Source organism: Natator depressus, chromosome 3 (genome assembly GCF_965152275.1).
Source record: "Natator depressus isolate rNatDep1 chromosome 3, rNatDep2.hap1, whole genome shotgun sequence".
Classification (NCBI taxonomy): Eukaryota; Metazoa; Chordata; order Testudines; family Cheloniidae; genus Natator; species Natator depressus.
In genome coordinates, this window is record NC_134236.1 from 126487515 (window position 1) to 126514960 (window position 27446).

Consider the following 27446-nt stretch of genomic DNA (forward strand, 5'->3'; position numbering starts at 1 on the left):
GGAGCCTTACATCAGAATATCCCATAGCTCAGTCATTAGAGCACTCACCTGAGAGGTGGCGGAGACCTGTTCAAATCCCTTCTCTCCTTCAGGAGAAGTGGGGACCTGGAACTAGGGAGCTCCCACATCCTGGCTGAGTACCCTAACCACCTGGCTAACGGTTAAAAGAGAGGCTGTCCTCCCCACCTCCAGCTGTTTTGTGTGAACTCTCCCCAGGGGACCCATCCAGTAGGCATGCTTGGCAGTCACCTGCTGGACAGGCTTCCACACATGACTTAGGTGGCGGCACGCCTGCCTCTCTTTCCCACTTTGTGAGTTGCTCTGTGGCTTAGGCAGGAGACAGTCACGCCTCGAGTGAGGCTGCTGTCTGAGTGCCCAGAGGCAAAAAGCTGAGGCACCAAGCGAGCGAAGGCATGCACAAGGTTCAGGGGCAGCCTGGCAGGAGGTTTGTGGATCACAGCAGTGCCTGGGAATGGGACTTACGCACCTAAGTATTGTTGTGGCTCCCACCCTAGATCTATAACTGCTCCTTTCTAGTTTACTCCTTTATTTCTGTTCATGTACATTTTAATTGTTTTTTCCTATTAATGTGTTAATCCTTAACATTCTTTCCCAAGAGGGTGAAATCAAAGCTATTGAGAAGGTAAGTTCTGCTTTGTACAGCACCTAGCAATGCAATGCTGGTCCGGGACTTGGGATCCTAGGTGCTACTAAGAAAAATAATACTTCCACCACCATCACCTTGGAGCTTATATCAGACCCCTGTCCCTACAACTGAGGAGCTAGCCACCATCCCATGCTCGCTGCACTGATGGGAGTAACTACTGTTGCCAGGTCAGGTCATGTGAATGCCTTGCCAAACTTGGGAGTATGCTCACCCCTGCCCCTGAGATTTACTAGGTTGAAGGGCACTGCTAAGTTTATTTTCATTTGCAGTCATAGGCCTACATCTTTCTATGTGGCAAAGACTCCTATACAGAGATATGCAAAGCAGGACAGGGGACTTATCCATACACCTTACACATTTTGTGTGGCTAAACCTCTTTATGGTTTTGGAAATCTCCATGCTAGACTCCTGGGCAAAGGCTTTCTGAACTAGGATTTCTTTACTACTGGTAAGACCCATGCATATTTTAAGGTGAACAGTAGAGTCCTCCCAAAAAGTGGTGTTCTCTGTGAGTAGGGTGCCAGGGATTTTCTACTCTCTAGCCTTCCTGGAAGGGCAATGATCAGAGGTCCAGGTAGAAGCCCCGATTGCCATTAGTGCTTCTGCAGACTTCTTGTGTGAATGTGATGAATTCTCGTAACAAGAGTCTCATAGTTCTGGCTCCCTCTCTCAGCTGGTTCTCATGGTGGAAGGAGGTGATCCACTGCAAATAAGGTAATCCTCCACAGGAAAGGTGCTGCATTCAGGAACAGAATGGAGGCAGTCTGGGTTAGCCATCAATTTACTACTCAAAGTTTGCAGCCCAAAGGTAAGATCTCTTCACCACCTTCACAGCAGTGAGATAGGTTTGTCGAAATTCTGTAAGTGAACCTGCTCACGAGAGAGGTTCTCTCTCCCCCCCCCCCACTCTCCTGCTGGTAATAGCTCATCTTAAGTGATCACTCTCCTTACAATGTGTATTTTTTCATGGTCTGTGTGTATATAAATCTCCTCACTGTATTTTCCACTTTATGCATCCGATGAAGTGAGCTGTAGCTCACGAAAGCTTATGCTCATATAAATTGGTTAGTCTCTTAAGGTGCCACAAGTACTCCTTTTCTTTTCATGAGAGAGTGTAGTTTCTGTGACTGATGCTGGAGTTTTCCTTCTTCCAGCTTCTTCTGTCACAGTGAGCAGTGGAATGGAAGAGATTGCTTCAGTTCCCCAGCAGTAGTCAGGGAGGGGTTGCAGTGTTTCATGCATTATTCTACACTTTTATTATTTGGTTAGCTAGAATTCTCTAAGTTTCAGAGTTAGGCAGGTTCCAAAAATTTGGGGGCAGGGAGGAGAAGTAAGGAGAGAGTCCTTATTTGAACCTGGGGTAGGAAGTAGTCTGACTCGTTCTGTGAGAGAGTGAATAAAACTCTAAATAGGAGTAAAAGAAAAATAAATAGGCTTTCCAACTCTTTGTTACAAGGAAATAAGACTGGCCTGCTCATGGCAAGACTAGCTTATAACCCTGGATCTGTAAAATTTTAGCTCTCTCCAGTTTTAAGATAGAAAAACAAAATACAACAATGCGGTAGAAGGTGTTGTACTCATCACAGAAATAATTATTCTTGACATTAGGGAGTGTCAAGTGACTCTTCTCTCCAGACAACATGATTAGTTCATAAACAACATACTCCATGAGTTCTCAATGCCGCTGTGAAAGGATGGGGTCTCACAGCGGACTATTTGCCCAGGGAGGAAAACTAAATAGAGCTATTAATTTACCACTAATCAAGCAGTCTAACTCTATTAAGTGTTTTGTAAAATCAAAAATTCTGAAAAATTCTCAGGTCTTTCCTTGCTTATTCCTTTGATATTAGAGCAGTTGCTAATGAACAAATGCTACAGTCAAGACTGCAAAAATCTTTCAGGGGTGTTCTTTTTTAAAATAGCCCCCATCACCATGGTACCAATTGCCTCCTGGTTTATTAAATCTGACTATCAGAGGTCCCTCAGACTATCAAACCTCATGGAGTTTCCTGCTTGTTTAGCCCTCACTGACTGGGAGAGAATTTAAGGAATCATTTGTGTAGTTTCAGGTGTGGGGGTGTGGCTATGGAATGAGAAACCTCTTGCTTGCTGGCTTTCATGCCCTTTATCCCGGGCTTTGCGTGATTTCACTGTCCTACAGGAGTAGGGTGACCAGATGTCCCATTTTTAAAGGGACAGTCCCATTTTTTGGGATTTCTTATATAGGCACCTATTACCCCGCCACCCCCATCCTGTTTTTTCACAGTTGCTATCTGGTCACCCTACACAGGAGCAAAGCTCCCTGGGCAACTCATGGATGTAGAGGTGGTCACCCATTTAACTGTATCCTGATCCAATGAAGGCTTTGAAGGTCACATTCAAGGTGCCTTAACTGACAGATAGGGTGCCTTAACTGACAGATAGGTGGACGAAGTGTCAAGTGAAGAATCTGAGCAAAGGAGAAATGTCCCACAGCCTGGTTTCTTACCATCTCATCAAATGGTCTCATATAGACTTTGAGATAGGAGCAGTCAGGATGAATCCCTGTGGGACCCCATATGCAAAGGCTCTTGAGGAAGAGAATCAGGTACAGTTCACCACTCTGTGTCCTGAAGAGAAATAAGCTGAATGCTGCACTATTTACTGGGAGCAGGTCAGTAACATTTTGGGGTTGACTACATAAAAAGCTAGAGCAGTTAAGGAGCATGAACAGTGGATGTAGTATCTGTGAATTGCTATAAGAAAGCAGTCATTTAATGCAAATGTCTTTGTAATGTGCCCCATGCTAAAGCCCAATAACACAAAACTCAAGCCTGATACCACACCATATAGTCTAGGCAGCGTAAGAGAACCCAAACACACCCAATTCCTGGCTTTATTTTAATTACATAATCTTAACATTGCATTAAATATTACTTTTTGGCTGTAATTACATCTCATTGAAATGTTGCATTTTATTCTGCTGTGATAGTACTTCACAGTCACTTCTCTCTGCCTCTCGGCCCTAGGTTATTCTTTGCCTTTAGCAGAAACGGCGTCAGGCTCAAGTGGATATAAACCCATGAAGCAAGCATGGCTGGTTATGAAAGAAGAATGGCCTGTAAATCATGTGACCTTTCCATACTTTTCTAACATGGCCTGTAAGTGCAAAGGCCATTTTCATGGTAAGACTGTTCTGCTTTACCCAATATTTGTTATGCTCATATTCCTATCTTGCCACAAAGCAGAGAAGATATGTTAGCTGCACTATATTCAGCACACAAACAGGGGGGCTACTTAAATCCCACATTTTTCAGAGGTTGGTCACAGCTTCAACAGCAAATTTCGTGGATGTTTAACACATCTGTGAAGTTTGCTATTTTTCCGTGACCAACCCAAGACAAATGTGGGATTTCTCCACAGCGTTTATCAAACTGGGGGCCCCAACCCAAAAGCCTGTTGTGGAAGAGAGGGTCACAGTATTGACACCCTTACTTCTGCGCTGCTGCTGGCAGCAGCACTGCCTTTAGAGCTGGGTGCCTGGCCAGCAGCTGCCACGCTCCAGCTGCCCAGCTCTGAAAGCAGAGTGGAGAGCAGCAGCTGCTGGCCAGGCACCCAGCTCTGAAGGCAGTGCTGTTGCCAGCAGCAGCGCAGAAGTAAGGGTGTCAATACTGTGACCCTCTCTTCCACAATTGGCTTGCAACCCCCCTTTTGGGTTGGGGCCCCCAGTTTGATAAACGCTACAGAGAAATCCCACATTTTTCATGGGTTGGTCATTGCAGCGCAGAAGTATGGGTGGCAATACCATACATGCCACACGCACTCCTCCAATGCTGCTCGCCACAGCACTGCCTTCAGAATTGGGCGCCCAGCCGGCAGCCTATGCGCTCTGCTGTCTCTTCATAGCTGGAAACCAGATTTCACAGTCCATAATGCGATTTTCACAGCTGCAAATTTGGTAGACCCCTACACATATGCCAGTAGTAGATACACAGCTCCATATCTGTAAAGTTACTGCCTTTGTCTGAAGGGATGCAGTACTTGGGAAGGGATTTTTTGTTATCACATCATGCTCTTGTTGAGCCTTAATGAATGAAAAATGAATATAATGTTGAAGAAAAAAAATCCCATAGAGCAGAATTTTTGTTTTTCTACATACAGTAACAGCCCCTCCTACTCATTTAAATATACATCAGATGTCTCTGGTTCAGCTAGTGAGGGAAGAAAGAAAACAACCAATATATATAAAAAACAGCAACGTCTCCCTTGAGGAGGGGTATATGATCAGGGCCCTTTGAACAGGATCTGAATGCACCAGGGAAGGGAGACTCCTTACACGTCCCCCTATTCTCTTCTGCATCCACTCAGACCATTCACCCATGTAACTGCCAGCCACAATTTGCCCCTTAACCTGCTATGACTTTAGTACTGCTGACCATGATACAGAATGAAACTAGACTCCTTGAATGGCTAATGTAGATTTGCAGCTGACTGCACATGGACAAATCCCGGCACCCACATGTGCCCACCCCCGCCATGACTTCAAGTGGGTTCAACACAGGTGGAGGGGGGCTTCTGCAATTGACTGTGTACAGGACTGGGCCTCAGATACCAAGGGATCATACTTATTTGTCAGGTGTGCATTGAATTGGACAGGGTAATTCAGGAGCCAGTATTAACTTGGTGCCCTGACCAACTCCACTTGTTTTTTTCTTTTTAGTAAGTAAATGAAGAAATGGTTCTTTTAAAAAATATAATAAGAAACGTTTAAAGAAAAGAGACCCCTTTGGAACTTCCAAAAAGTCCATTTCAAAAGCCAATTAACATTGCTAAGTTACAAAACTATTGTTACCTGCCAAATCTTTAAAAGCAAACAAACAAATAAATAAATAGCTAAGGACATTATAAATCTTACACTGCCTACATACACCATTCTTATCTAGTAGAATAGTAACACTGGCAGTACTATCAAGAAAAAAATTAGAGTAATTTCTTAGAAACACATGTATCAATACCAACCAATGATAAAAATTACATATGTGGACATGAATTTAAGGTCAATTTTAAATTTCATGTTTATTTTTCAAAGAGGTTATGTTTCTATTTTGAGATTCCTCATAACTGAGTAGACAAGGATTTGGGGTCAGAGGTAAACTTATTTTGTTGAATAAAAATGCATTACTTGATAAAAACGTGTTTGTTCATTATTTCAGCAGAAGAAGATATATAATATCTTTATCTGTTCATTTCCAAGAGCTTGGATTTTATAAACAATTTGATGGCTAAATGCACTGCTGTCACTTAGCAACCTCAACCAGTTATTAAAACAAAAGTTTTTTATGTTGTATTATACATCCTCTCTCTCCCTCCCCACATTGTACTGTAAATTTGATGATCAGCTACCTATTTGCTTTTTCTGGAAAGAACAAACTATTCCTAGGATCAAAAGACGTTTTAAGGCACACAGCCTTTTAAACATTCTTCTTATCTACTATCCTTCCTGCTGCAGGGTAAAACTACATGTTTCAGGTTTATTCCAACACACAAAATACAACAGATAAGTCAGTCTTCTGGGCAGCAAAAAGATCAATTCAGAGCAGTTAGATTTGCATATATCCCACATATGTATTGGCATTGACCTTTGTTTCCCATACATGCATTTCTATCTCCTTAGCTAAGTAGTTAGGTTGCAGTCCACAAACGGACTTAGTCCTTGCAATGCTGAATGATATGTGCGAGTTACGTATTTATCCACAATGGAACAGTCATTGGGCAAGAGAGAAGGAGAATGACCGCAGTCCAATGGATAGGGCTCCTGCCTTGGAGATGGGAGACTCTGGGGCCAATTCTGCTGCTCCAGTCACTCTTATTATTGATCCAGAGTGGAGCAGCTTCAACAGGCATGTTTGAGGGCACACCACATCAGAATATCCCATAGCTCAGTTGTTAGAGCAGCCTCCTGAGAGGGGAATTGAATGTGGGGTTCCCACTTCCCGGGTGAGTGCTCTAACCACTGGTTTAAAATTGATAAGGTGAGTGGCAGCAGCACTGCCATCTCCATCAGATGCCTGCCAACAGTGGATGTGCTCAGAAGCAGGAACATAGGTGGCTAGGGAGCTTTTACTCTGAAAACTTCTCCGCCGAGTGAAGTTTAGGTGACTACAGGGTTTGGTGGGACTTGGGAGTTTTGTGGATTACAGTGGAGCCGAAACTGGGATTTAGGAGCCTAAACCCAAGAGTTAGGGACTTAAGTACCTTTGAGGATCCCATCCTTAGGTCCAATATTAGAAGTCATCATTAAGATCATGATTAGATAGCTCTTTAACCAGGCAGAGACCTCCCTGTCCCATTCCAATATGTCAAGTTAATAGAACCTTTCCTAACAAGGAAACCACATCAGCATAAATACCATTACTAAACTTTAAGGTAGTGGCCTCATCTGACATTGTAATAAAAACAGCTCTTGGGACAGTAGGTTAGAAGATTACTAGCCTGACCTATATCAGTCATCTGCCCAGCCACTGAATGATGAAGGATTGTAGGCAAGGCATTGTGCATACTGAAACTACACAAACTTCCTCATGGATAGATTTTACAAAAACTAGACAAGCCATTTACAACACAAACTTTGCTTCTCTACAGAAGAAAAAGGACACTAAACTGTCCAAACTGCTACATGCCACAAGGACCCTCAACAGTAGTTCCCTTAACCCACCCAACAATATTGTTAATCTTTCCAGCTATACTCTTAGCCCAGCAGAAGAGTCTATCCTGTCTCGGGGCCTCTCCTTTTGTCTGTCCAGCCCCACGAACAGGATTCCAGGTCACCACAGAACTGTATCATACTTTTGACATCTCTGACTCAAAGAATATTTCCAACACACCTCTGAACAACATACTAACCCACAGAATCCTTCCTACCAACACTACAAAAAGAAGGATTCTGCGTGGACTCCTCCTGAAGGTCGAAACAGACTGGACTTCTACATAGATTGCTTCCGTCGACGTGCATGGGCTGAAATTGTGGAAAAGCAGCATCACTTGCCCCATAACATCAGCCATGCTGAACACAACGCCATCAACAGCCTCAGGAACAACTCTGACATCATAATCAAAAAGGCTGACAAAGGAGATGCTGTCATCATGAATAAGTTGGAATATGAACAAGAGGCTGCTAGGCAGCTCTCAAACGCCACATTCTACAGGCCATTATCCTCTGATCCCACTGAGGATTATCAAAAGAAACTACACCATCTGCTCAAGAAACTCCCTGAAAAAGCACAGGAACAGATCTGTGCAGACACATGCCTAGAACCCTGACCAGGGGTATTCTATTTGCTACCCAAGATCCATAAACCTGGAAATCCTGGACACCTCATCATCTCAGGCATTGGCACCCTAACAGCAGGATTGTCTGGCTATGTGGACTCTCTCCTCAGGCCCTACGCTACCAGCACTCCCAGCTATCTTCAATACACCACTGGACTTCCTGAGGAAACTACAATCCATCAGTGATCTTCCAGAAACCACCACCCTGGCCACTATGGATGTAGAAGCCCTCCACACCAACATTCCACACAAAGATGGACTGCAAGCTATCAGGAACAGTATCCCCGATAATGTCATGGCAAACCTGGTGGCTGAACTTTGTGACTTTGTCCTCACCCACAACTATTTCACATTTGGGGACAATGTATACCTTCAAGTCAGCAGCACTGCTATGGGTACCTGCATGGCCCCACAGCATGCCAACATTTTTATGGCTGACTTAGAACAACGCTGCCTTAGGCCTTGAGGAATTCCACCATGATTTCAACAATTTCCATCCCACCATCAATCTCAGCCTAGACCAATCCACACAAGCGGTCCATTTCCTGGACACTACTGTGCCAGTAAGCGATGGTCACATAAACACCACCCTATACCGGAAACCTACTGACTGCTATACTTACCTACGTGCCTCCAGCTTCCATCCAGGACACATCACATGACCCATTGTCTACAGCCAAGCTCAAAGATACAACTGCATTTGCTCCAATCCCTCAGACAAAGACAAACACCGACAAGATCTCTATCAAGCATTCTTAAAACTACAATACCCACCTGCTGAAGTGAAAAAACAGATTGACAGAGCCAGAAGAGTACCCACAAGTCACCTAATACAGGACAGGCCCAACAAAGAAAATAACAGAACGCCACTAGCTGTCACCTTCAGCCCTCAACTAAAACCTCTCCAGCGCATCATCAAAGATTTACAACCTATCCTGAAAAATGATTCCTCACGCTCACAGATCGTGGGAGACAGACCAGTCCTCTCTTACAGACAGCCCCCCAACCTGAAGCAAATGCTCTCCAGCAAGCACACACCACACAACAAAAAACACTAACCCAGGAACCTATCCTTGCAACAAAGCCCGCTGCCAACTCTGTCCACATATTTATTCAAGTGACACCATCATAGGACCTAATCACATTAGCCACTCCATCAGGGGCTCGTTCACCTGCACATCTACCAATGTGATATATGCCATCATGTGCCAGCAATGCCCCTCTGCCATGTACGTTGGCCAAACCGGACAGTCTCTATGCAAAAGAATAAATGGACACAAATCTGACATCAGGAATCATAACATTCAAAAACCGGTAGGAGAACACTTCAACCTCACTGGCCACTCAAGTAAAAGATTTAAGGGTGGCAATTCTGCAACAGGAAAGCTTCAAAACCAGACTCCAATGAGAAACTGCTGAGCTTGAATTAATATGCAAACTAGATACCATTAACTTGGGTTTGAATAGAGACTGGGAGTGACTGGGTCATTACACAAATTGAATCTATTTCCCTATGTTAAGTATCCTCACACATTCTTGTCAACTGCCTAAATGGGCCATCTTCATTATCACTACAAAAGTTTTTTTCTCCTGCTGATAATAGCTCATCTTAATTAATTAGCCTCTTACAGTTTGTATGGCAACTTCCACCTTCTCTGTATGTATGTGTATATTATATCTTCTTACTATATGTTCCATTCTATGCATCCAATGAAGTGAGCTGTAGCCCATGAAAGCTTATGCTCTAATAAATTTGTTAGTCTCTAAGGTGCCACAAGTACGCCTGTTCTTTTTTTGAAGCTACATTGAAATTGCTGTAGAGGTAAGTTCAGTGACATTATATTATTTACAAATACCTGGAAAACACATTTCCAGCCTTTTCTATAGCTGGCAGTTGAATACCACCACAGTGTTATGGAAAGTTTGTGTTGCTGTCAACTGACTTTAGTGTTACATAAGCACAGACGTACTTTGAACACATTGTCAGCATGATGACAGGAATACAAGAGCAACAAGTCTTACGTTTTTGCTCCTATGAGAGTGCTGTGTTTATCCTTTAATATTGGTACTCAGTCTAGTCTTCTTCATCTTCTACATTTATATAAAAACAGATGTGGAATAACTATGGATAAGTGTATTTAGGGCACCTGTTTTGCCTTCCCTTGACAATTGTGTGTATAATACAGTAGCTTCAGAGGGTACTGCTGGTGTCCTCTCTCCTGCCTGTTGGACTACCAGACACCAAAGAGCCTGGCTTATATGCCACTCTGTGCTCTCTCCAAACATTACCACAAGAATTCCATTTCTGCCTCAACTTTCATCTAGCTACTGATTTTACTGTTGGAGGAAATGCATTTTTCAAAGCAACAGCAATATTTGAAAATTTCAGAACAGGGGGTGAGGGGTGGCTCTGAAATCCTAAATTTTTCAGTTGTGCCATGAATTTTTCATTAAACAAATTGAGAGGTTTTATCTAATTCTATTCCTGGCTAGGTGGCAGCTTTGACAGAGAAGTCATTTTTGTTGATAATACATTGAACTTCAACAGCAGGTTTCCGGTAGCAGATCTGAAAATACTGAAGTTAAGACTGGCAACACTCCTGGAAAAGGTATAAAGGAACAGAAGTGTAGAAAGTGTAAAAAAAAAAAAAAAAAAAAGCTGAATCCACCTAAAATGAAGCTATTTCTGAGGAACGCACCTTCTGTTTTACAGTGTACACAGCATAACTTCTCAATAGCTTAGGAAGTGAAATAAAGAATACAGCCCCCAACTGAAACTACAGGGAGAGCCTAGACAGACAGGAATTTGGTCAGAACACAGTCTAGGATTAACACCCTTCCTTAACACCACCATGGGATCTTTAACAACTGAGTTGTGAGGCCTTCCATTGGCCAAAACATCTATTTCTAAGTCACTAAATCATCAGTTTCATTAACACTTTTAGAACTTTCAGACAGAGGGAAATGCTCTTCTACAGATAGATAAATTTGCCTGGAGAGCAGTCCTACTTTTACAATCAAAACACCCCAGCCATCTGTGTTCAATTAGTCTCAGAAGCAGCACGGGTAACCCCAGTATTTCCTGCTGCTGGCTGGTACTGGGCAAATCATTGTCTATTAATGTTCTCTTAGTCATTTTTGCCCTCTGGGACATTCAAAGAACTTGTCCCCAGTGACAGCAAAATCAGACAGCACTAACTCAGACAATAGGCAATGTAATTTTTGTATTGGTTTTTCTATTTTATCTGATTTATGTGGACTGTGCATAGCAGTGGGGAAGGATGCTAATATAGCCCAAAGCATTTTGTTTAAACACATCCCTGCAGTGAATGCAATCTATTGTCTGCATTAAGTGCCTTCAGGCCACCCTTTAAAATATAGATGAAGGGTTTCCTGATAAAACTGGCTTTGGATTTGGGTGCAGCACTTCCATCAGCTAGAAGATTGCTACAGGATGTTAGGCAGACTTATTAGTCACTCAGCCAGTAGGCCATATATCCATGGTGATGGGAACCTAACATTCAAGAAACTGGTCCTTCTCTGTACTATTTATTAGGGAACTTACACTGGCATAGTTATACTTCTCAGGGATGTGAAAAATCCATCTCCCCCTCCCCCAAAGATGTAGCTATGCAGACAACACTAAGTCAATGGAAGCATTCTTCCATCAACCTAACTACCTCTTCTTCGGAGATGGATTACCTACACTGACAGGAGAACCCCTCCCGTCAGCACGGGGAGCGTCTACACTGAAGCGCTACAGCAGCACAGCTGTCCCACTGTAGTGGTTTTATAGGTAGACTTGCCTAAGTTAAACCTGGAAGGGTTCTTGGTGCTGTACAGACTCTGGCTTGGATAGTCTGCAGTCAGAGCTCAAATCTTATGGTGACCAGCAGGATATGAATGGGAAAGACATACAATTTGTTTGTGGGCCCCTGCAATAAAGGAGTGTTTGAGAAAACTTTAGATGAGGAGAGAGGACCCTCTCCTACATGGTGTAATTGATGATGTTTCACCTCTAACTCTGCCTTCTTAGCCTCCTTATTCTGTGCGCACCCTTTATAAAAACCACTGTGGCAGGCTGTTTAGACAGGCATAGCCACACCCTGTTCTTGGTTACTCACTTTGCATCCCACTTGCTGGGGAAAGTACAGAAAACAGTACGATATGATACCACCATGTAAGCACTTTGTGGATACTTATAGATAGAAGGCAAAAGCACATAAAAAGGAGAGAAAACCCAAGACCAAGGTGCCAAGAAACAGTGAGAACTCCATATAATGCAACTGTGATGTGAGAATTTTCTGTAACAGTTTTATGCCGCCTATGTATGCCTCAGTTTCCCTCTGCACTTTGCATTGCTATCCAGGGGTGCAAGACGGTTAAATCTGCTCTGGGAGCAGAATAAAACATAGTATTTTTCTTCTGCATAGTAAAGCTTCAAAGCTGTATTAAGTCATTGTTCAGCTGTAAACTTTTGAAAGAACCACCATAATGTTTTGTTCAGTGTTATGAACAACCTCCATTTCTGAGGCGTTCGTAACTCTTAGGTTCTACTGCACTTTAGAGAGGAGCCCAATCCTCATGCACCTCCTCATGCCTACAGGAGGGGGCTCCATCTGCATAAGTGCATCAGTACCCAGAAAGCGGAGAGGGTTGAAATTTAAAAAGAGTTGTGAAAAAAATTTAAATGTTGAAGTTGTTTCCACAGGGTTCACTATATTTTTTTTTAAAAAAAATCAAAATTTTGTTTACTGAAAGCCAGGAGCTGTAGTAACCCTTGTGATTAAAAAGTATCATGAAAAAAAAACTGGCAAAAAAAGTTAGAAGACTTGGAAAACCAGCCATTTTCCCCTGAAAGTCTGTGTTCACAAAATGGCCATGTAAAACAGATATACCTTCTTAAAATATTTTCTACATGCTCTACTTATGAAGTTTGGCAACTTCCCTTCCCCACTGTCCAAAATCTTGTGGGTCCCTGCAGATTCATAGTTTACCACCACATCAGCCTCAGTTGTCTCTTAAGGGGTTTCCAAGCCAGAAGTCTTATGAGGTTCATTGGCCCCACTCCACCCCCAAGCCTCAGGAGCTTGCAGGACTCCCCTGGCTTTGGAAGAGAATTTTTGATGCTCTTCCAAGCTCCTACCCCCATGCAAGAATTGAGAGGCTATGGCAGCTTCTCTAGCCCCCATCATATAGAAGTCTCATTGGGGCCTAACAAGTCTACTAAGTCTTATGGGGTGACTTCTAAGGAGCCTTCTGGTTTTCAGGGGTAGGGGTTTCAATGAGCCTGAGGCTCATGAGGATGATAATGGGGAGCCCAGCTGAGCAGGTTTTAATCCCAGTTTCTGACAGGGCACTGAATACGGCTTGTCCTTGTCTACACTTACAGGTCAAACCACTATCAGAAGCCAGTATTTTTGTAGTGTAGACAAGACCATAGTAGTGTTTATTTATCTTCACTGTTAAGCTAGTGAGCATACAGTCTATTTGGGATGAAGAGCCAGTCTAATGGACGAATGAAGTAAACCCACAGGCTTGGTGGCATTTAGTATCAATTCACCAGTTGAGTCCAGTTCACTGTAACTTGTGCAAATGTACTGCTTAATGGCCCCTAAGAGTAACAGATCACTATTACATGTTCTCTTGTATAAAAACGTAAAGAGACAGTATGCCATAGCTACCCTCATATTTTATTCTTTCATACTTCTTAACTTTGAGTCCAGTTCTTTTCTTCTCTACTAGTCAATACACAGGTCCCCCTCGGTCTGTGTGTGTGTGTGTGTGTGTGTGTGTGTGTGTGTGTGTGTGTGTGTGTGTGTGTATATATAAACACAATACACACACACACTCATAATCCAGTCTCCCATTTTTCTCTTTTTTGTTGAGTTTCTCCCCTATTCCTTCCATCCAACATCTCATATCTTTCTTCCTTCATTTTAAGCTACAAGACTGCCTCTTTCACAACACAGTTTTGCTGTCTCACTCTTAAAATAATAGAATCTTCATGCTTAGGACAGAATGGCCACTGATAGTTTTGCAACAATTCTTGATGTGTCAGGAATTACGGAAAGAAAAGTACTATTAGAGCAATTCGACCATTCCCTGGCCACGGCAGAATAGTTCCCTGCTTTATAGTCACCATTGTTTTCTCAAGGCCAGTTTTAAAAATGACAAGCAATGTGGCATCCATAGCTTTTCTTAAAAGGCTACTTCACAGTTTAATAGCCTCACTGCTAGGAAAGATCCTCAATATCCAACCCAAATAGTATATTTTCAGTTTTCAAAGTAGCATTTGAGTGAAAGTCAATTCTCACAGTATTTCCTGGAGGTGGTGGGAAATACTAGAATTTTTTTCATGAAGGTAGAAAATTGACAAGCATTAAAATATCCAGGAAATTATAACATGCACAGAATTACCTCACTTGTAAATTCTTCATCCAAGATGGCATCTTCCACTGCAGGCTGGTAATCAAAAGAAGAAAAGTCGTGAAGATGGATTATGAAAAGCCTCAGAAAACCACAATTCTGAACCAGACTGTTCTGTTACACTGGTGTAAATCTGAATCAATTTATGTCAAGGGATTTGCTCCAGATTTACAATGGTTAAATTAACCCCCCCCCCCCCCCAATAACTAAAAAAGACTTAACTTTTTAGAATCCAGTTATCTATTTTTTTTCTTTAAAAGATACAGTAATGCTATGACAAAACTACACTGAATCTATTGTGTATATACATTAAATAGTGTGTATTTTACTTACCTGTTATTGAACTAAGTAAGGAGTGAATATAGGTTGCATCAAGTTTGGGGAACATATGGAAAAAGACTATAATAGACAGAACTAAGGGTGCAATGTCGATTATACAAGATTATGGGTGAATAATCAAAAACAGACTTGTGCAATTAACATGTCAAGATTGAATAAAAATGAAGCAAGATTATTCATGAACAGACCATTCTGGAGATCTGGAAAGGTAGCAAACTTTCATAAAAAGAAAAGGAGGACTTGTGGCACCTTAGAGACTAACCAATTTATTTGAGCATGAGCTTTCGTGAGCTACAGCTCACTTCATCGGATGCATACTGTGGAAATTGCAGAAGACATTATATACACAGACACCATGAAACAATACCTCCTCCCACCCCACTTTCCTGCTGGTAATAGCTTATCTAAAGTGATCATCAAGTTGGGCCATTTCCAGCACAAATCCAGGTTTTCTCACCCTCTGCCCCCCCACAGACAAACTCACTCTCTTGCTGGTAATAGCCCATCCAAAGTGACCACTCTCTTCACAATGTGTATGATAATCAAGGTGGGCCATTTCCTGCAGAAATCCAGGTTCTCTCACCCCCCTCCATCCTATCTATCTATTCCTTTGGATATCCATCTATCCCTTTGGATAGGCTATTACCAGCAGGAGAGTGAGTTTGTGTGTGTATGGGGGTGGGGGAGTGAGAAAACCTGTATCTGTGCTGGAAATGGTCCACCTTGATTTTCATGCAGGTTGTAAGGAGAGTGGTCACTTTGGATAGGCTATTACCAGCAGGAGAGTGAGTTTGTGTGTGTGGTTTTTGGAGGGGGGTGAGAGAACCTGGATTTCTGCAGGAAATGGCCCACCTTGATTATCATACACATTGTGAAGAGAGTGGTCACTTTGGATGGGCTATTACCAGCAAGAGAGTGAGTTTGTCTGTGGGGGGGCAGAGGGTGAGAAAACCTGGATTTGTGCTGGAAATGGCCCAACTTGATGATCACTTTAGATAAGCTATTTCCAGCAGGAGAGTGGGGTGGGAGGAGGTATTGTTTCATGGTGTCTGTGTATATAATGTCTTCTGCAATTTCCACAGTATGCATCCGATGAAGTGAGCTGTAGCTCACAAAAGCTCATGCTCAAATAAATTGGTTAGTCTCTAAGGTGCCACAAGTCCTCCTTTTCTTTTTGCGAATACAGACTAACACGGCTGTTACTCTGAAAACTTTCATAAGGGAGTAAAAGAGAACATATAAACACATAGGGCCACAGTTTTCAGAAGAGTTCAGTACTGCCACTTATTTGGTACCTATGTGGGATGGAGCTGTTGGGTGCTGAGGCCACTGGAAAAAAACCTGGCTTTTAAAGCAGACAGGGTAACTGAGGACTTGATCCTCCAAGTCCTTACTCAGAAAAATATCCCCAAGGGAAGTCATTCACTGTTTTTTTTTAAAAAAAAACCTAATTGAAATCAATGGAGTTTTGCCTGAGCAGACTGCAAGATCATATACACTAAAAACATGTTCTCATTTCAACATCTTTAAAAGGTTTAGGGCCAAATCCCATTTACTTTACTCACAGAAGTAGTTCCCTTGAAAGTCAATGGGTAAAGAAAGTAGGATTCAGCCCTTAATCCTTCCTTGTTTACTCACTTTACACAATGCAGTACATGTCCTTAGTGAACCCCCCCGCTGATATAAAATTGATTTAACGTAAGTGCTGTATTTAAATGTTTGCACTGAGTCACACTCAGCTACTGGTAAATGCATTTTTAAAGGTTTTTTGGCATAAGGGGGAAGGTTTGCACATATAAAAGAAATAAGACATTTGTCTCCCTCCCTGGCAGATGGCATATTTACAAAACGTGAAAATCTTGTGGGGGAGAAATGTCAGACTAGCCCCCAAAATGACATTTTACCCTGCGTGGATTTGAACACCACTCCAATTCCTTAAAAATATTCTAATCATAAGTTTTAACACAGCAGACTTTAAAGTGTAGCCAAGATAAAAGTTAAATTTAATAATTTGTAAAAGAGGAATGTTCTTTGCATTCAAATCATTGTGGCGGCTGTTGTAATGTGGACACTTGTCCACTGGAGAGGGAACAGCTCAGATTCACAAAAGGTATTTAGGCTTCTAGTTTCCATCGAAAAATCAATCATAAAGGCTGCTCAACAGCTATCAAACTCACCTGGGCTAGAATTAAACAGTCACACTTTAATATAAAGTATTTTTTCTAAATAGTTTATAAAGGGTTAATAAATTATATAGGTTATAAGGATGTTACAGACATGAGTAGAATGTGTTATAGATGGTTATAAACAAAAATCAGTGGAAGGAATTAGACATAAGCCATGATTATGGAGCAAGACAGAGACCGTTTGGATACTAACAATTTTAACCCTTGTTAAAACTATTCATAAAACAAAACCTTAATATAAAGAACGAACAAGTCTGTAACCCATTACCAAACTTATTTTTTTTAAGCTGGAAATTAAGTTCAACAACAATACTGATCTAGGGTCCTAATTTAAATAAGGAACAAAGTATATAGTCTTCTTATTTTTGGTTCATCACACGCACAAAAACATAGTCCCCATCATCAACCCAGTGGCAGGGACTGACAACTAGTAGTGCATGTATGTAATGGATGTGCATTTTAGCACTTCAGTACTTCACAACAGAGAATACTTCGCTTTGCTGGTAGTTCCAGAGGAGAGCTGGTGGGACACCTAACAGTTTTTTGGTTTGGGTTGAACCAGAACGGAAATTGTCAAATTGAAAAGTTGGAATGAGATTGTTGTGTGTATTTTAAGAAAAAAGGAAAAGGAAAATAAGGGCTAGTTTCACAAGAATGGAGAAGGAGATCTCCTTACGCTCAGTAGCCCAGTTGTTAGGATACTCATTTGGGTTGGGCCAGGCCAGACGGAAGTCTCCACTCTGGATCAAGGACAGGAACCCAGGGGTGCCACCTCCCAGGTGAGTGCCCTAATCAGTGGGCTATGGAGTCACTCTCCATCTCCCACCCCAAGGACTACTCAAATATTTTATAAAAATGTGGAAAAGCTCCAACAGGAGAGACCGAGACACCGCCCACTCCAGAGTGCCTCCTGGGAGCAGAGAGACCTGGGTTCAAGTCTCTGCTCCAGAGTGGGGGTTTGAAACTATGTCCCCCTCAGCTCAAGAGAGGGCCCTGCCCATCAGGCTGTTGAGTGTAAGGGGGGAAACCATCACAACTACCTGGTTTGTGAATGGTGTCTAAATACCATTGTGAATCTAGTCCAAAAAGCTGAAGTGTTTTGTTTTGATAGTGTCCAATTGTTTGTTAGGACATTTCCAAAAACGTCTCCTGTTTTGACTTAAACAGTTCAGTGAAACGAACACATATTCACCAAATGTTCTGGCTGTCCCAAACCTGCATTTTTATTTTTGGCTGGGAAAAAAAAAAAAAAGAGTCCAAAATTTTGCCCAGCTCTATCCTATGTTTGTAAGTGCCCTAGCACCATGGCACCTCGGTACAAAATACAAGTCTGAGTACATTTTAGAAGAAGTTGCTGTGCTAGAAGAATTGTTAGTGACCATCAGAGCAGGTCTTTGATGGAAAGACAACCACAGATCTGGTTAAAGCTGATGGGTGTGCTCAGCATGCTTCTTTGGGTCTGTCTACACAGTAACTAGACAACCATGGCTGGCCCATGCCAGCCGACTCAGGTGCACAGGGCGGTTTCGCTGCAGCGTAGACATCTGGGCTTCGGCTGAAGGACTCTGAGGTGGAAGGGTCCCAGAGCTCAGGCTCCTGCCCAAGCCAGAAAGTCTACTCATCTATGAGACAGCCCTGCAGCCTGAAGCAGAGTCAGTTGGCACAGGCTAGCCGTGGGTTTGTCTTTGCTGTGTAGACATACCCTGGGAAGCTAAATGGAAGGAACAATTAAATGCTCTTTAGTGTAGCGATAGCTGAGGCTATCACTGGACGCACAGGGTTGCATGGCAAAGCTAACTCCGTGTGGGCTGAAGGGTTTTGTTGGGGCTGATTGGCTGCAGCTGTGTGAGAAATGTGGAAAGCGAGAGAAACAGTGGCAAGCATGGTCCTTGGAGAAAGCAGAGAGAGAGATTGATTCTTTTGGACCCAATACTCACTGGAAAGGCAGACTTGGATTTCTGAGCAAGGCAACTGCCTGCTGTTATTTGTGTTTACTGTGTTCAGGGTAGACAGGCCTGTGTGCGCATTGTTTGTAAATAAACAGCATTCCACCAAAGGAACACCCAACCTCTATCACCAATTTCACCTAACTGAAACAGCCCAGCAAGGCCCCAAATGTTGGCCAACTGTGTGGGCCAAAGGGGGCAAGAATGTTATACCCAGAGGTGCCATTTTTGATAGCACACTTAGATTTTCCTAAAACAGCAATTTTTCAGGGCTATTCTGGACTACACAAGGGATTCTCCCACAAATCAACTGAGAGAAAGTGACCTGCCACAAGAAAGGAGATGAAGTCTATGGCTCAAGACAGCATTTGATCATCTTTCCCCAGCCCCAGGCAAATACATTCCTCATGTAGGGTCTTTTCCACACCAAGTTATTTATTGTAATTCTATTTTTAATGCTTTTCCCTTATCTTTCACGTATTTCACTTCAAGTCATATCTGAAATCTTTGCAAATTCAACGTCTCAGTTTGAGAAACAGGACTTGGTTTCTTGCAATCTTGTCATTTAAGTTACAGTTAAGAAATCTGTTACTTAACTAAGATTATGGTTAGAAAAAGCCACATGGTTTTAAAATTTAAACATAAGTCTACATTAAAAAAAAAAGTCTTGCTCTCATTTAGTAATGTAACTATTGGTACGGTCGTTAGTTTTTGTGGCTTGTGTTCATTTCCAACACAATCATTTATACTGTGGTAGAACCTCAGAGCCCCAGTCCTGGGCCAGCTCCCCATTGTATTCCGTGCTACAGAAAACCCAGCACAAAGAGGGTTTTAAGATCTTCAGGGCAGAGACTAAGGCTACGTCTACACTTAAGCCAGTACAGCTGCAGTGGCACCACTGCAATACTTCAGTGTAGTCTCTCACTGCAGCGACAGCAGGGGTTCTTCAGTCGACTTAGTACTGTCTGCACTGGGGATTAGGTCAGCATAACTATTTTTCCCCACACCCTTCAGCAACGTAGCTGGGTTGACTCTCTTTTTACTGTAGACCTGGCCCAACTATAAGACAAAAATCTAAAACTACACGTATTGCAGACATAAAGGGCTCATGCAGTCAAGATGCTCTAATGATATTATATAGTTCTTAGAGAGTTTTATAATGGGTTACCAATTACCTTCTCTGGTAGGTACTTAGAGCATGGCCCTGTGTTTGAAAAATGATTTTTAGAGGTGATAAAGACAGTGGGTATATTCTGATCTTACCTACAATGGTGCAAAATCAGGAGTAACTCCACTGAAGTCAATTAAATTGCACTGATGTAAAACCAATGTAAGGTAGCTCAGAATCAAATGCAGGGAAAAAGAAATACAAAAAACATCTCTGCCCCTTCCTTTAAGCATTTTGTAGTGGAAGAAAATTAGTAGATATTGGAATACAAGGGAGACACGTTTATTTAGCAAGACTACATCTAGCAGTAAGAGGAATGGTTTAGCTAGGAAACAAGAGAACACAAATTCAATCAATCAATGTAGCTAATTACATTTGAGAAGCAACATTATTCTAGTCAAACATTTTAGACTAATTCCACCTATTTACACTTTTTAAAAAGTCAATGAAATTCAAACTATATAGTGAAACTGTACAACAGGCAGTCTCCAGGCTTGGGAGCGCCCCAGAATATCTTCAAGAGATCCCCTTCACTAAAAGGGCACCTCTGTAAAGCAACCTGTATTGATCAGTACTTTGTTTTGCTCAAAGTAGGTGCCTAAGCAAGCATCCAACACTGTCACTAGGCAAGGACTTGAAGTTTTTCCCCATCACTTCAGAAATCAGCAGCCTTTGAGCTCAGGCATGACAAGTTTCCTGGTCATCTCCCTTTTTAAGAATCATTCCAAAAGAGGGATTAATACAACATTAGACTTATCTCATTCCACTAATACTTAACCCATTGCTAAATTAATTAAGCTACTCCCTCCCCTACCCAGGGAATACATCTTCCATCACCATCAACAAGTGGGTTTGCCTTACAACACAATACAAGTCACTAAAAAGAAAGACATCCTAAAGTTTTGCTAAACAGAGCAGTTGGGTCCCATGCTGAGAGAGAACTCCCCAAAGCACCCACATAAAGAAATAAATACGCATTTTATATAAATGACCTCTTCAAACTGGTCCATTTGCAATGGACTTGCGATGCCTGTGGAAATCATTAAGGGTTGGTTTGAGGCTCACCTCCGTGTCCATGGGTTCCACCTCTATCTTTTTCCATAGCTCCAGTAAGTGGGCAATTGGCATGTTGAAGTTTTTCTTTCAAAGGCTGAGGGAGGAAGAAAATGTGAGAGTGAGTGGAAGAGGATGAGAGACACAGCCAGAACTGTGAGCAAGTGAGCGGTGCCCAACAGACACAGAGGACTTAGCAGAATGCAGCAATCTCTGAGGTTTGCTGGAGCCCGTGGCTCAGGTCTGTAGTATGGTTTCTTGTGTGACCACCACCAGTTCTCCTCAGAGAGACAGACACACAGAGAAGCTGCTTATGCTGCTGCTTCACACTCAGGCTTTGAAAGAGGAGGTGGGGGGGGGGGAAGAGGAGGATGGAGGGAGGGATATAATTGCAGCTCTAGCTTTTGCAAAGTGACTTTGTCAGAGTAAATGCTTCTCTTGCAGCAGTAAATTGAACTACCTTTCTCCCCCCTCCCACCACCCACTTTTTAAAAAAAAAAAAAAAAAAACACAACCACCTTAATTTGCTCTTTAAATGATGGGTGCAAGTTGAGTGCGAGGATGCTGCTGCGGCTGCTGCTATAGCAACTGCAGAGCAAGCAAGGGAGGGGAGGTGCGGCAGAGCCTCTCCTCCTGGTCTAGCTGCTGGCTCCGGCATCGACCACACCCGCAGGAGCTCCCAGTGGGGCACAATTTGTTCAGGCTGGAAGCCTCCCCAGGTGATAGCCAAATGTCGCGCTACATGATGGATTTGCAGCTGTCCTCAGACAAGGGGAGTCAGCCGCCTCGGTGAAGTAAGGAAATACCAACAAAATATCAAAACACTGACTGATTGCCAAGAGAGCTGCTGTTCTGGGAAGAGAAAGGTGAACTCCCCTTGGCCCTCCTGCATCTCCTACTCTGCAGTGGTGTTTTGTTGTATATGCAGCCTCTTCTTGTTTTTCTTTTTACACCAGTTAAAAAGCAATCTTAGGGCCGACTTCTGCCAGATTCTAAATGCACTTAGCTCCCTCTGACTGCAATACAGCGCCTGGCAGGTAAGAGCAATTTAGGGAGAAAGCTAGGAGTGGTTTGATTCATTCCGAGCCAAAATACAATCCCAGATCTCAATGGGTAAGCCAGTGAGCAAACTCATGCAGATCAAAACCTAGGTAAGGACCACATAAAAACCCGAGTAAAGCCTTCAGGATTTTCCCCATACAGTATGGTAGCAATGGGTAGTATATGTATACATGTAAGAACATAAGAGGTGCCATACTGGATCAGACCAATGGTCCATCTACCCCGGATTCCTGTCTCCAACAATGACCAGTACCAGAGCTTCACAGATAGTATTCAAAACATGGCAATTTTTGAAAGATCCACTCCCATCTTCTGACAATCAGAGGTTTACAGTCCCCCCATCCCCCATGTGTGGGGTTACATCCCTATCTTCCAATGATGGACCTATCCTCTATGAATTTATCTAGTTCTTTTTTGAACCCAGTTTTACTCCTGGTCATCACAACACCCCATGGTAATGAGTTCCAGAGGTTAATTTTGTCTTATGTGAAAAAGTATTTCCTCTTGTTTGAATTAAACCTGCTACCTACCAACTTCATTGGGTGACCCCCTGGTTTTTGTAGTGTGGGGAAGGGTAAATGCATATGATCTTGATACCCCTGTCTGACAAAAATGTAGTCACTGATAAAATGTACTGTTGACTCTCTCTCATAGGAGTTACTCCCAACACATCCCATGTAAATAAACTGGCATATATAAGCTACAATAATAATAGATCAGCAATGGTGCACATGTGGGAGAGCTACCCATGAGAAATTCTCAGCCAACAAGGGGCATTTTTAAGAAGCAGCATTTCCTTCCTACAAGAATGTTTCTAAAGATCACTCCATCCTTCCATGTCTTTTGATTTTCTCCTGAAGGTTATACCTCCCACTGGACCTGCAGACATTTGCTTGGCATATTGGCAAGTTCCACCTCACAGGGTGCAACATACTGCCTTTGTGTAGGCTATATTTCCAGGATGGTATTTTCTGCTGGGAAGCTACCCTCTCTGGAATCGTGAGCAGAACAAATGAAGATGGCACTGCCCAAAGGGGATCTATCTCAGACTTTATGCTGAGCCCTCGCATCCTGTGACTGGAGTTTTAAGTTTTAAAATATACATATTCTGTGGGGGAACAATCCTGCATCTTGTAAACCCTGCCCAATTCCCTTAGATAGAGTCTGCAACAAAACTATCAGTCAGTGCTCTAGGAGGACAGCATTCATGTTTCTATGGGGCATACAATGTTTATTTTACAATAACTGAAAGAACCACATTCATCTGAGCCCCTTGTGGGACAATAATACCCCCATTCTTCCAACAAGGAGGGCAAGGATGGTAGTATGGATTTTATCTAATGTGGGGGGAGCAGAGAAGGAGGGAGGGCAGGAGGCAACTTTAATTTAGCTTACTCTGACATCATGAGAGAGGTCCCCCCCAGCCCCTGAACTAGCAGAGCTCAATTTTGACATAATTCCAAAGTTAGGTATGGCAGTACAAGAAATACAAAATAAAAAAAAAGCAGAAAAGTGGGGTTGAGGTAAATTAGTAAAGACATATGATCACAAGACTACTCAGTGCCAGAGTGAAAGTAAAATGTACACATCCACCTGCTATGAGTCCAGCAGTAACACACTATGACAATAGTGATCGTGTAACTATACTGCGGCAGAAGTTTCTGTATGTAAATATACTTCCACCACGGAATGATGGTCTCATCGTAGACATGATTGATTGTAATCAATACCTTAGGATAAACAAAAAGCAGACAAGTTGAATCTGATGACCTTTTCTCATCAGTTTATTGATGGTCTTAAGTCCCCCTCCTCTTGAAATCATAGTTATGAACACAGCTGTGCTATGCGAACCCCCAGTCTATATATTGCCACCCCCTAGTACAAATATTGGGCTGTCAACTTTCATATCAGCTGTTTTCCCCCCCAGATCGCTGTTCAAATAGCTGTTTAAGAACAAGTAGTAGATGTGTGAACACACATTTAAGGTGTGTGTGTAAACAAATAAAGAGCCATATTATATTTCTGTTGCATGGCTGTGCAAATGCATGATGAATTTTAATGAACAATAGTAAGATTTGAAAAAGCAGTTCTGACTCAGTGAATTAGGGTTTTTTTAAACATTCTTCCTTAATCTTTAAGTTCATCACTATGGTAGCTGTTGTACTACTTTGGGGAGAAAAAGGTCTTAGGAAACCCTAACTGCCTCAAAAGGAAGATTGTTTCTAAAAGAAAAAGGCTCCAACAATAGCCTTAGCAGGCTATTGTCAGTCAACTGTAGAGCCACAAGCAGAGGTGTGTCCACAAATATTTCTAATAGAGGTTGGCCTTTTAATTTTCAAGTGGAGCAAATGGAATCTTTCCGATATCCCTGCTAGAACTGAGAACTCACAATAGTTGATTCTAGTTATGCCACTTCACCTGGGCAGATTGCCCAATCTGATCCCGAGTTCCTTGAATTTGTTCAAAAAGTTATTTGCTGAAGAATTTGCAGATAGTTCTTGGTCTCCTGCTCCTTGGAGATATTCCAAATTCAAGATACACTGAATGACCGTATAGGCCATGTGGTATATTATTGTTCCCTGACAACATGCAACACTAATACTTTTACAAAAAATGCCCACAAATCTGAAGCTTGTTTCCTGATCATTTGGCTTTTGTGGTGACCCTTTCTGCCAGTGAACTAGATAGCTAGAATATTCACAGAAAGCAAACACAAAGAGATGCAAGTTTTAGCTTACAAACTTAAATAATTGTTCAGAGTTGGGAGTGTTTGGGGCTTTCCTTGGCCTGCAGCACTGTCCCAACTCTATGGTACATGGATGACTCTGATATGAACCGACTCGATAAGTCTCCTGTTTGGCTCAGGAAGCCTGTCTCTGGGTACCATCTCATGCTGGAGCTGTGCAAGTTGCAGCTTGAGGAGACAGACTCCTGCTCGCTCTGAGCAGCACACTAAAAATAGAAGCTTGAGGCAGCCATGTGTACAGTCCCATCCCAAGCCATTGTTACGTACTCAGGGTGACTAGCCCCTCCCGCTGCAGCTCTATGGTGAGGACCACCCTAGACTAGGGAGTTAGAGTCACTGCAACTCTAAGCAGAAGACTTGGCCTGGAGGAGTGTAACCATAAACATGTAGCCTATAGCATAACCCTTCAACTCACTCATGCCCATAGAATTGGAACTGTGGCTAGTGCAAAACTGAGCTACATTACTGATATTTTCTGGCCAGAGGCCTAGAAGCAGTAACCAGGGAGCCACAGACATACACCCCCTCATCAAAACCTTCTCAATCAAAGAGCAAAGGCAGGGAGCAACCTAGTGTTAGGCACTCAGCCAGGGGCCTGAAAATTGACCAGAGCAATCTCCCCCAATGGCAGGAAGTAACAAGATGCCCTCCCAGCCCACTACAAGAAGCAGCAGCCTGCAACCCAACCACAGCCCTCCACCCAACACAGAAAAACCAGGGGCAGAGACTAGACGAGCCACTGGAGTTGCCTGGATATCAATCCATGTTCCAGGTGAGACCAGCTACATGGTTTGGACCAGAAATTACCTGTGGAAGTCCTAAGGAGGCAAGTGAGGAGATGTGTGTTGGGGGTTTTGCATCTGTGGCCATGTCAACACACACATTGACCTCTCCCAGGATGAGAAGTCAGGCATATTTCACCACCATCACAGATATACAAGGTATCCATGAGCTCCTTTATGAAGTCTCTTGTTACATATTTATAATGCATATTAACCAAATATGCAAATTGAAGTCATTATTAAAATATGCAGATTTTTTTAAGTGTGACAGATGCTGTGGACACATTGAATATTCAAAGACTGTTGCATCAACTTTATTAGTTATTATATTCCTGGATCAATGCAGGAACTGAAATCACTGGGGAGATAATTAATGCAAATCCCTAATGCAGATAATAGGGCTGTGGAAGTTTCACCTCCTGGAGGAGATAGCATATACTGGTTTGACCTGGTTCAAGAGTCCTGGCAATCGGAGAACTGTAAACAGTATAAAGAGACAACCCTGGTCCGAATGGGCTCATTCACATGCAATCCAAAAATGGACATGAAACATGAGACGGGCCCTGCAATACTTTGAAACTGGCCAGGATCCACGTATGAAAGATCAGTAGGTGTCTTGTAAACTAAACCTGCAAATAAGTGGTTTTCTTTGTAATGCTTTAGTTCTGAACAGCTAACGCTTTGCTCTGTGAAAGCTGGCTGTCACTGGTTCACCCTATCATTGCACCTGAGAGAACAGGGCTGCAGGGACTGAACTAGAGTCTCAGGGCTTGTCTATACTTGCAACATTACAGAAGCACAGCTGAAGCACTGCTGCTGCACTGCTGTAGCACTTCGGCATAGATAATCACTACTGCAATGGGAGGGGTCCTCCTATCTGTGTAGTTAATCCATCTCCCGGAGCAGCAGTAGCTCGGTTGACAGAAGAATTCTTCCATCCACCTAGTGCAGTCTACACCAGGGGTTAGGTTGGATTAACTTCATCGCTATGGTATGTGGATTTTTCATACCCCAGAACCATGTAGCTAGATCAACCTACCTTTTTAGGTATAGAGCTGGCTTCAAACCTGCTGAGATAGGCTTCATGCTCCTGCAATTCACTGACTAAGTCCTCAGTCTGGACGGATCCTGCCTTGACAAAGGCGACAGGCTCAGCTAAAGGCCCTAAACCTGAGTGGAGTGCTCTGAGGGACACCACCAAGGGATCAGAGATGCGGTTACCTCAGGAACTATGACATTAGCCTCCAGCCTTAACATATATGCAGTAGAGACAAAAAAAGAGGAGGAAAGAGACAAAGAATACTTTGACATTATCCTTCCACCAGCACATGGCTGGCGTTATTGCAGGGATCGCTCTTGTGATTAGCACTATTGAATTCAATGAGATTACTCTAGAGAATAAGGGCTGCACAATCGGTCACTTCTTTACATTTAAGGTGTTTGGATATTTTAATCAAAACCTGCAGACTGTATTTCAAGAATATAAGGATGGCCAGACTGGGGCTGACCAATGGTCCATCTAGTCCAGTAACCTGTCTTTCAACAGTGGCCAGTGCCAGATGCTTCAAAGGGAATGAACAGAACAGGGCAATCATCCAGTGATCCATCCCCTGTCATCCAGTGCCAGCACCTGGCAGTCAGAGGCTTAGGGACACCCAGACCATGGGGTTGCATCCCTGATGATTTCACACAGATTATTTGAAAGGAACGCTTTACATCCAATTAAAAATTTAAAAACTTTCATTTCAAAGAAAATCCAT

At 42.7% G+C, this 27446-nt stretch overlaps 1 protein-coding gene across 2 annotated transcripts in view; it reads right to left on the reverse strand.

Annotated features, from left to right (window-relative positions):
• RPS6KA2 (ribosomal protein S6 kinase A2) overlaps positions 1–21839 on the reverse strand; it is a 484946-nt gene extending 463107 nt beyond the window's left edge. The window contains exons 1-3 of one of the 2 annotated variants that reach the window (XM_074948755.1): positions 21615–21839; positions 21109–21193; positions 14396–14440 (exon numbers count right to left, since the gene is read on the reverse strand). In XM_074948755.1, the coding sequence (XP_074804856.1) occupies positions 14396–14440; positions 21109–21171 (108 nt within the window). In that variant the 5' untranslated portion in view covers positions 21172–21193; positions 21615–21839. Of the gene's footprint in view, positions 1–14395; positions 14441–21108; positions 21304–21614 lie in introns of those variants that run through there. The other variant, XM_074948754.1, reaches the window with a different exon arrangement.
• Between the last annotated feature and the right edge of the window lie 5607 nt (positions 21840–27446).